The sequence below is a fragment of the Poecilia latipinna genome, unplaced genomic scaffold, assembly GCF_001443285.1.
Source record: "Poecilia latipinna isolate Pla-1442-1.1 unplaced genomic scaffold, P_latipinna-1.0 Scaffold953, whole genome shotgun sequence".
Classification (NCBI taxonomy): domain Eukaryota; kingdom Metazoa; phylum Chordata; class Actinopteri; order Cyprinodontiformes; family Poeciliidae; genus Poecilia; species Poecilia latipinna.
The window spans coordinates 174,157-185,330 of record NW_015113569.1 but is presented as its reverse complement, the minus strand read 5'-3'; the positions used below and the strand labels follow the sequence as shown (position 1 = coordinate 185,330).

Here is an 11,174-nt window from a genome sequence, read left to right as displayed (position 1 = left end):
ACAAAACAAATTTTGACTTTAATCTCAGAATTTTGACTTTTTTTTCAGAATTTAGAGATAAAAATCAGGATTCTGGGATTGAAGTCAGAATTATTTGTTTCCTCAGTGGCCCTAATCTTCTACTGTATCTGGCAGGTTTCAAGTTGAAGGTTGTTTCCTAAGAGCTGCAGTTTTGCAAACATCTTGTCTATCCGAATGAGAGAGGCAGAAAGAGCTGCTGCTCTAACTTTTGTTGTTACTGGAGCTTCACAGCGCCTGGACCAGATGACACATAACCCGACTGGGAGGGCCGGGCTCTTTTATCAGAGTCGTGAACATCTCTGGAGTGAGTGCAAAATCAGATTTTATTAGCCGTGCGTATGACAGAGAGAAAGAGGGTGTTTGTGGGAGTTTGGCTCGCCTGCTGTTGTGAAAAGTGTGCTACTGTGGGAGTTAAGTATGTGAGTCAGCTATGAATCACGCTTTTTTCTAACAGTCCAACACAAGCACACGCATGATTTCAGTCTCGCGCACACATGGACGTACCGAAATGCAGGTACGAGCATATGACTGCGCTGGCTCATTACACAACAAACCCACACTGACATCTACAGTGATTTTCTGTCAATTTATAGAAAAACATGGGTGGAAAATAGCCTGTTTTTTTTCTACAGTAGGAGTTCTCGTAATGAGTGCAGTTTTTCTGCAGCTTCAAGCGCACGAGCAGCTCAACTAATTAGAAAAATGTCTGATTTACAGCTGATTTAAAGCAAAACATGCTTCACAGCAAAACAAGCTAAAGAATGATTTTCCTTAAATATAATAATAATGAAACTAAAATGTCTTGAATAAAGATTTCCTACAAACAGAAATTTGAAGAAGTTGGACCAACTTATTTATCAGTGTTGTGATTAAATCATCAGGTAGACAAAATTATAAATTTTGTTGCATATTTTCCATGTGCATTCATGTTTTTTATTACAAGACCCACCATGCTGTCAAATAGGAAATTGTTCTTTTTTTAATTTTTTCTTTATTATGTCTAATATATACATTTTTAAAAATATATATATAATTAATATTTTGTACAAATATAAAAGTATTAACAAACTTTCTAAAAGTTTAAAATGCTGTGCAGAAGAAAACAGACATTTCAGAAAAAAATCCCACTTGAACTTAATTTTATAATATTCCAGCAAAACAACTTTAAAATCAACAAAGAAATTTTAAAAAGTTACTAGCAAAACTACATACATTCTCTCAAACCAGTATGCAGGAGACTTAACACAACGGCACTCTGTGGAAACATTTAAAAGCTGTATGATGATCCAATCTGACCTTTAATTCTTCAAGTTAACGCTAAAATTCAAGCAGCATCCAGATAGATTGTAGTTTCTAAAATAAATACTAAAATATTCAAACCATCTTAGAAATAAATATGCAGTTTTAGCTATATTCAGTAAAAAACATTTTCCGACTTGCTAAACCTTGTAAACAACCACTATTACTTGATGGTCTGTCTGTTTACTCCCTGCTAATTTATTTTTCGTAGTTATGGGACGAAGTGATTTTCGTCATCTTGTTTTTGTGAATTAGGAAAAATCTCATTTGTTTACTTTCATGGTTTTTATTTAAATTTCCTGCACAAATAATTTTCGTAGCAAAACTATTTACTAATTTTTTTGTCTTATCAATAATTTATTAATCTACATTTTTTAAAGGAAATTTATGTTAGATGTGTTTTAAATCCAGTTATTTTCTTTGAAAACCAATAGAAAGGCTGATTTGTTATTTATGTAATTTCATTATTTCATCAATTTTTCCATTATTGCTGTAAAACTTAATACTTTATACGTTTAATTCAGAAAACGGCTCATGCAGACACTATTTTAGAAACCTTTAATATGCTGTTATATTTGCATTTGATGGATGTTTACAATGTAGATGTGCAACCTGATAATAATAAGCTTCCTACATTAAACACCTATTGCAAAACAGAACGTGTTATGAATATCTGGGCAGATTATCTGTCTAGCAGAAATGTAAGGAAGTGCAAAAATCATTTGAACTTAATATTTTGGCTGCCTACACCGCAGTAGTTTTCTTTTTTTAAAACAGATTGTTACTACGACCCAATTTGGCAGGAATGCAGGAAACAACATAAAAAAATTACCTAAGATGTATTGATGCCAAAGACACGTGAATGCAAGGATATTTATTCATGCAAATTCCTGTTTTTCTCTCTGTTGTGTGGTAGAACTGGTTGTTGAGGCGTAGCACTATTATTTGGTTATTCTGCTGTTGTATTCTGGAGGTCCTTTCTTTATCCCAGGATGCTATCGCTTATAAATTTGTTTTGCACTGGGTCGGAAAATGCATGAGTTCTGTGAGAAGGAGATAAGACCGTGAGTTGCATGAATTGGGTAGAAAGGTTTAATAAAAGCGATGGTTTTCAGACTAAAGTTAATAGCTACTGAACTCCTTAAGATTGAGGAAACATAATGGATGACTTCAGATGACAAAGGTCATGTTTTCTTTTTTTAAATGGATCCCAAAGAGAAGACATTACTGTGTATGTATATAAACCATATGGCAGCGCTTCACTGTTTAGCTGCATACTGTGTGGGAGTGTGTGCTTGCTGATGCCACTTACAATTTGACTCTTCAGTATTCAGGGCATTCACGCTCGCCCTCACTGCCAGCGATAAGCGATGCTGATTATCGCTGAACTTTCGCCGTACTGTACATTCCTCCTCTTCTGCTTCTCTGCCTCTTTCCACTGGAGTAACAATCTGTCTGCGAGAGCTGAAATTGTTTTAATCAGCTTCGCTTCTTTCACTTCTGCTAACTCTCCACTGCGACTAACAGTCGCATCACAAGCGCTGATGGTTGGTTTGGGGAGCAGGGGACTGATGTCTTATTAGAACGAAAACAGTATTAAAATTTCCACAACACTAATTGGTGAGCTGGGAACAATCTGAAATGTCAAAGCGGAGAGTGGAAGTAAGAGATGATTCAGATTTCTTCAAGTGCGGTTTTTGAAGTTATCACGGACCTTATCTCACCTGCAGCAGGTTAAGATCGGCTATGAGCGATACTAAACATGTTCACTACATTTTTTGCATAAAATCATTCTTAGATGATGAGATTTTAGTTTAGTCTGACTTATTTCTTTTGAGTTACTTTCATAATGAGTTGGGTTTTTTACTTTAAATCCAGCTCTACGTCAGATTTAAAGTGGACTCACTCATGAAAATGGCTGCAAACAGATGCACAATTATACAGCTCTGAAAAAAATTAAGAGATAACTTAAAATGATCAGTTCCTCTGGTTTTACTTCTTATAGGTACATAGTTGAGTAAAATGAACATTGTTCTTTTATTTTATGAACTACTGACAACATGCATCTAAAATTACAAGCAAAAATTTAGTACTTATTCGCAGAAAATGAGAAACGGCCAAAATAAAGAAAAAGATGCAGTGCTTTTAGACCTCAACTAATGCAAAGAAAACAAGTTCATGTTAATTTAGAAACAACAAATGTATGGAGTTAAATTTACTGTGAACCAAATTTAACTCCATACCCAGCAGTCTTTGTCCAGCGCATACAGAGGTAAAACTAGCTGACCAAACACTGGTGGAGTTCCGCTTGGGTTGCTAGGTAACAAGCTGGGCTTGGCTGGGGTTGCTAGGCAACCCCAGACGCAGTCCCTACAGAAAACATTTGTCAAACTCAAGACTCATCCAGCCCGTCATAGCTTTTTATGTGGCTCTCTAGACTAAACACTTAAATATTATGTTGACAATCAAATCAATGCAGTTTTTAACTGTTTACTGCCAAATTATATCAGTTACTTGTACTAAACAGCTGCTTCAACCTTAACTGATGTCAGATTATAGTCCATGAGCTATACAGCAAGTAACAAAAAGTCACATTTGCCGTCACAAATAAGCTCAAATATCGCAAATATTTTCAAATTGCTACCACAAACACTGATTTTTATTGCAAAAGATCACAAAAAGTATCACAAAATCCTTGAGGGACTGAAAAGATATTCAATAATATTATTTCATTTTAAGAATTCGTAGATATTTTAACAGTTTGTGATCAGGTTTTATCAATACATTCTGGCACAACCGGCCTTTTAAGAGCTTTTATGACCTTGGTTTGGCCCAAAAATGGGTTTGACACCCCTGTTATGGAATGTGATTTAACAATTGAGAAGTTTTTGAAACTGCTCGTTTTCCAGACACCAAAAATCATAAACTTATTGCCAAACACCAAGAGCTCCAACCAGTTCAACCTCTTTACATTTTTCTTTATTCTCGGTTGAGACTCTTATAAGGATAAGGATCTTTGAAATATGTTTGTATCTTTTCATTTAGTGCCACAGAATTCATATTTGTTTACATTTTCTGCAGGGTCAGTATGGTTCAAATTTGAGATTGATTGAACCCCGTAGATTTTTTTCTTCTTCTTGATATGTGCCGTTCTGGGACTGAACGCTTCATTTAGACTTCAGATTTGGTGACAGCGGAGGGAGGGTGCAGAGGCAGGAAAAAAGTCTATTTGCTTGTTGCTGATGAGCAAAGGAATGTGTGTGTATGCATGTGTGTGTATGCATGTGTGTGTGTGTGTGTGTGTGTGTGTGTGAGAGAGTGAATGCGTTTGAAAGCAATTTAGCAGCTGCTTCTGAGCTTTTCCTCTTCATGCTCTTTTTCTTTTCCTCATCCTTCCTTCCTCCGCCTTTCTTTCCTCCCAATCTTTGTTAGTGTGGTTATGATAGATGACTGTGTTATAAAGCTGGGACTTGAAGCGAGGGAAATCAATGCTCCTTCCTCTGAGAAGTGTGTGTGTGTGTGTGTGTGTTTGCAGTTGTCTGTTTGTTGATCGGTTAGACGCTGGATGTGTTCATTGTTTTGGGAGCCAGGGGCTGCAGCTGAGCCGCTCTGTCTTGATCTGCTTTCCTTTGACTCAGCAAACGTTGTCCGGCCAGACGCAGGAAACACTTAAACAATGCATCCACACACACTAACACACACTCTCGCTGTGGAAGGCCAACGATCGTCCCGCACATTCTCACAGATGTTACGCAATCCAGCAGAGAGTGAAGTCTTAAGTTGCTTCATTGCTCCGTTATTGCTCAGTTGCTCCTTTTTTGTTCCAGCATCCTGACTCTTGTTTAAGGTTCAGCATTTGCTTTGGGTCATTTTGTACTGAAGAGGAGTAGGAACACTGGAAAAAAACAGAATTTTGACTTTTGAATTTTGAAAATTGTGAATTTTTCCAGCATGTGAATGTGAGCGTGAATGGGAATGACTGATTTCATGTAAAGTGTCTTTCAGCGTCCTAATAAAACGTTAGATAAATCTGATTTTATTTAATTTTAATCAGAATCCTAAGAAAAAAAAAGTCTGAGTCCTGAAGGGAAAAATTCTGAATTCTAAGAAAAAATTTCTGATTTCTGAGGAAAAAAAAAGTCTAAATCTTGCACATATCAATGAATATAAATCAAGCAATAATTGAGACCTTTGCACTGCAAAAACATCTTACCATGTAGTTTTGTCTTCTGGTGCATAATTTCTTGAAAAAGTGATGAAAAACTTCTAGTTCCACTGGCAGATTATGTGTCTTACAACATGGGAAAAATGTGTTATAAGTTAAATAATCTGCCAGTGGAAACAGCACTTTTTCACCAATACTAAGGAATTATTAAGACAAGCTGCTGCATCTTTTAAGGAGTTGGTGGAACATTTTGGTCCCTGATGGTTCTTAGCCTGGTGGTTTTTCCAGTCGCTGTGGGACAAACAAATTATCACAGATTTTGCTTCAATGTTGTCGTGACAAAAGGAGGAAAGTAGTTTGGTTTGGAAAGTGGCATCTGTGACTCATATCAGTGGTTTCATGCAGTTGGATTCACTGATTGTGTAAAAACAACCAGCATGATGGGAAAATGTGTCTGTCTGACATGTTTCTATATGTGTTTGTATTTGAGTCTTTCTTGATACACAGTTTGTTTTGCACCATTTGTTTTTGATCAGTTGGAGCAAATCTAAAAAATAACTGGAAACATCACAGATCTTATAGTATTTCTCTGTGTGACTTCAAGTTCACTGTTAAAAGGCACAAATAGTTTTGTACAAAAAATACATCCATACCTCACATCCACACTATGAAACATGGTGGTGGCAGAATTATGCTGAAACTGACTCACTTTTTGCATTTTTATGTAAAGAAATTGGAAAAACAGGTGATATTATCACAAAAAGCCCAATTATGACATTAAACTTTGCAGTAAGTGTGAGACAATTCAGGAGGTATGAATACTTTTTGAAAGTGTGTTTTTACAGGAACCCTGCTGTGTGGTTCAAGCAGTGCTGTTCAGTTTAAAATAAAACAGTGCAGTGGAAAAAAGCATAAAAACTGTTTATTACTTGTGTTTTTGGGGCCATTTTGAACGTGAGAACAAACCCAAAACTGCCACATTTAACAAAGTTCCTGCTGAAATCTCTGCTTTAATATTAAATGACGCAGGAAGCATCCAAATCTGCAACTGAAGAAAAAGCATCAGAAAAACCCGACCCAGCAGCTGCTGTATTGCTGGAATGAGCAGCAGTTTAACGGCCTCTTCCTGTGTGGAGCGATCCGTTCTCCCTGCAGGCGCAGCTTGATGAGGGGAACCACCAGTGAAAGTCTGGAGTCCTGCCATATGTTAGCAATGTGGGCTGGGGGGCAACATTACCACGTCGGGCAGAATAAGTGCTGTTAGGATGAGAGCCCCCTGCAACGACTACAGCCCATCGTTTCTCTAATAATAATTAACTGTATTATGGTTTCTTTAAATATTCCATCACAGGCAGGAGATACTTGGGAGTATCATATGAGAATGACTTGATTTCTTTTTTCTAAAGCATTTTTAATCAAAATGCATTTGTTGTTTGAACAGGAGTGCGAACATTTAACCTCATTTCATGACATTTTATTCTGCTACTGATTCTTATCTTCAATCATTAGATGATTTAATGTTGAAGAAATAAGATAAGGCAGTAATGGATGGGACCTCGTTCTCAGGATGGTCACCAGCTGATTACTGCAACAGTGTCTGCTTAAAACATCTATCAGAACGCTGCAGCTGGGGTTCTGACTAAAACCAGGAAGATACCAGTTTTAAAGTTCTTCCGCTGAGAAAATATACTTTAAGATACTGTTGTTAGTTTATAAATCAATGAAGACCTCTCAGCATTCAGCTTCTACTCACCACAAATCTGGAACAAACTTCCAGAAAACAGCCAGAAGTAGGGATGCACGATATTATCAGCATGATATCTGTATTGATACAGATATTAGCTGTAAAGTTTAATATCGGACATCAGCCGTTCCGTCAAAGTAACTCACCAGTATAAAATGTGTGTTTTTATATGACAACCCAGAGACAGTGATGTCTGCAGCGCAGCACAACGTCCTGACGCCGCGCGCGCCTACCTGATCTGATTTAATTTCATTTCTCTCTTGATCTGATTTGTGATTTTAGAGTCGAACGCCGACAGCAGCTCTGTGTGTGTTTATGTTTCAGGTCTGGACGACTGCTTGCAGCAGTATGTGGGTGTGTTTGAGCGGGCAGGTGTGTCCGGGGAGCGGCTGCTGAGGATCAGCCACGCCGAACTGGAGGAGCTCGGTGTGTCTCGGATCGGACACCAGGAGCTCATCCTGGAGGCCGTGGACCTGCTCTGTGCTCTGGTGAGGGTTTCCCTGCTTTTCCTCCCTCCTGTCAGGATGTAAAATATGCCGCTCTGCTTCAGTGCAAAAAGCAACAACTAGCCGGGAGTAAATTATTTGTCCTCTTTTTCTTTAGATTTCCCAAGGGTCCCTAAAGCAAAGACATGGCGAGTTGCTTTGTTTTAACTCCCAAATACCAACCAGAATGAACTATTTTCAGCCCATTAATGGATTTACAAATGAATAAATCTGTTGTCATTTCCAGCCAGAACTTACAAAGGTTAAAAAAGCAGGGTTTTTACCAGAGGAATCTAAATGCCATCCTCATAAACACAGTTTTGACTTCTTGAACTGCTCTCTTTAATGATTCAGCCCAGTTTACTCATTCAGAATCATGATGTTGGCCACATCTATCAACATTAAACAAAACATTTTAGCAAAAATTTGCAAAATCCTAATTTTGCACATGTGTACTTCCATTTAGGTCTCGACTGCTTCTAAAAATAGCCCAAGCGATTTGAAAAATCTCTCGGATATTTTCTTCTTTTTACACTCTTTTTCTTTTCTTGTGTTATTGTTTGTCTCACAAGTATGTTTTTCAAATTTACACATGTTTTTTTATTTATGGTTATAATAAGTTTTGAATTTTAAGTCATCTAGTTGAATTTCATCAAATATATTTGTGAGCTTTTCAGGAGTTATTATGGTAAAATAGCTAAATTTAATCACTTTCGTGGGCTTTAGTGATAAAATCCTAACTTTGAAGTTTTTAAATATAATTATAGATTTAATAGAATTAAACTCCAAAACTGTTGGATTGAATTTATGAGAAATTTTTTAGTTATTTAAATTTAAAATAGTGACTGTTTAAGTATTTGTAGACAGCTGTTTGAAACCTCCCGATTATTGAGTCACATTCGAAGGGCACTGCACCGCTACCTAGCAACCCTCTGCTCAGCCCAGAGCAGCTGGGTTGCTAGGGGCTGCTCAGCCCAGCCCCGTTACCTAGGAACCCTCTGCTCAGCCCAGCCCTGTTACCTAGCAACCCTCTGCTCAGCCCAGCCCCGTTACCTAGCAACCCCAGCGGAATTCCAGCGCAGTTTGGCTAACAGATCACCTTTAGAACACGTAAAGAGAAGAAGTGCTAGTTTTTAACTGTTTTCGCTCTCTGGTCTGCATATTTATCCATCTTTGCCTCCAGAATTCAGGTCTGGAGACCGAGAGCGTCAGGACTCTCGCTCACAAGCTCGGCGCCTCGGCCAAGAACCTGCAGAACTTCATCTCCAGCCGCCGGCGAAGCAGCCAGTTGGAGAGCAGGAGCTCGCGGCGGCTCCCCAACGACCTGCTGACCTCCGTGGTTGACCTCATCACCGCTGCCAAGAGCCTGCTGGCGTGGCTGGACAGGTTATACCTCCTCTGGTTTCTACGTTTATATTTTCTAGCAGCTTAAGAGCGAGCGGATGCTGCTTGGGAACAGTTTTGATACATTTACAGTTCAGGTCAGAGTTCAAATCAGTATTTAAGGCTTCAAGCTTGCTTTGGCAACAGATCCAGGTGAAATTAAAACCAGGGACGGTATCTATCAGTTATTAATTAGTCTAATTCAGTACAACATTTGCATTAAGTAGCAAAATTGTATAGCTAAGCAGCACAAAATATTTACATTTAGCTATATTTCAATTGACAGTGGAAAATAAACATTATAACTGTAAATGTAACAATTTCAATTACAAAATTGGGTCTTGGAATATTCAAATATAATTTAAATATTTTTTTCTGAAACTGGAGATGTTGAATACAGTTTACTAAGGTCAATTAAATGCCTAATATTCTAACAACACTATAAAAATTGTGTAAGTATTCTTGGGTTTATTCACCATTTGGTAAAACTTACTTACATTCAACCTTTAACTTCCTGGTTGATGTCTTCAGATATTGTTTCAATATTTCCACATATTGTTCTTTAATCCCCAAGCTTGGGGAAATCCACTGACTCACTCATTGTTTGGTTACCTAGCAACTCACTCATTCTTTGGTTACCTAGCAACTCACTCATTCTTTGGTTACCTAGCAACAACCTGCTGAGCTGCTGGCGCAGCAGCAGTTTAAGGTTTTGCCACCTGATTAGAAATGAAAAATAACAGTGTTGAGTATGTATGAAACAGGAAAGGTCACGATGCCAGTATGACGGTATTTTAAGATGCCTAAAACAAAAAAACATACTAATAATTATTAATATCGACTGGTATGAAATGTTTATGTCGTGAAATGTTTTTCAGCCATATTGTCAAGCCCAAGACAAACATCTTAACATTTTTGCAGATTTATTTTGAACCTTTTTATGATTTCACACAGGTGAGCTGCTATTAAAATCAAATACTGTGAGATTGTAAGAAAAAGTCTTAATATTTTTGCCTTTTCATTGACCTGAAATGGGAAAAGTTTACTCTGATTTAGTACTAGACAGTAAAAAGAACTAAAGTTTGCGTCTGTTTCATAATGAATGTTTTAGCTGCATTGCTGTTAAAAGCCTTTCAGTTTCATTAAAGCCAAAACGCCTTCGGAAACTCAACGAATTATTAATCTGACAGAAAAATCTTTGCGATTTATCTTTTTTTTTTGCATAAATATTTTAGTGTATTTTGTAAGAATTTAAGAAATGTTATACTGTCGATTGAATTTCACCCTGATGTAACACAAACAGAGCACTCAGCTGCAGCCTATATGGGATCATAAAGAATAAATCTTTTCACCATCAGAGCTCAGATATAAAAAGCAGCAGACTCGTCTCCTGCTGCTTGGAAATATGTTTTCATTTCAGAGCCTTTTCTCCTGCCCTCTCCATGCCTCTCTCTCCCTGTCTGTCTCTTTTACTCTTTACCCTTTTCTTTGTGTCTCCTCTTGTATTCATGACTCGACACGATCTCCCGCCCGCAGCACACAAACGTCAGATACAGAGCTAAAGGTCTTCGACACCGGCTCTTGAAATGCCAGACACCCACACCGGTCCTCAGGCCATCTCGACCCCGGGCGCACGCGGACGCGCCGCGGACACACACAGACGCCCCACGCGAATCGCGCACGCACGCGTTTGGCTGAACACGCAAGCGTTGCACGCATCCCATGATGCAACTGGAGGTGGCAAAGTGACATTGAGACTCCCAAGACGGACTGGTGCAAACCGTGTCAGTCTCCTGAAATGCTGCAGCAACACAAAGCAAACATCCAGTGTCTGCATCAGGGCCAGAGCTGGGGAGTAACTAGTTACATTTACTCTATTACTTCTACTTGAGTAACTTTTTTGAAAGTATGTACTTTTAGGAGTATTTTGACTTTTACTTGAGTAATTTTATTACGAAGTATCACTAGTGAGTAAAAATTCTGGATTTTCTACCCTATAAATCAGGGGTGTCAAACTCAATTTCACCGAGGGCCTCTTCAGCATATTGGGCCCCCTCAACGGGCCACATTGACGGTA

At 38.2% G+C, this 11,174-nt stretch overlaps 1 protein-coding gene across 2 annotated transcripts in view; it reads left to right on the top strand.

The window, feature by feature from the left end:
• cnksr2a (connector enhancer of kinase suppressor of Ras 2a) overlaps positions 1-11,174 on the top strand; it is an 88,325-nt gene that overhangs the window by 9,847 nt on the left and 67,304 nt on the right. For both annotated transcript variants that reach the window (XM_015049599.1, XM_015049598.1), the window contains exons 2-3: positions 7,554-7,717; positions 8,898-9,100. In XM_015049599.1, the coding sequence (XP_014905085.1) occupies positions 7,554-7,717; positions 8,898-9,100 (367 nt within the window). The remainder of the gene's footprint in view (positions 1-7,553; positions 7,718-8,897; positions 9,101-11,174) is intronic.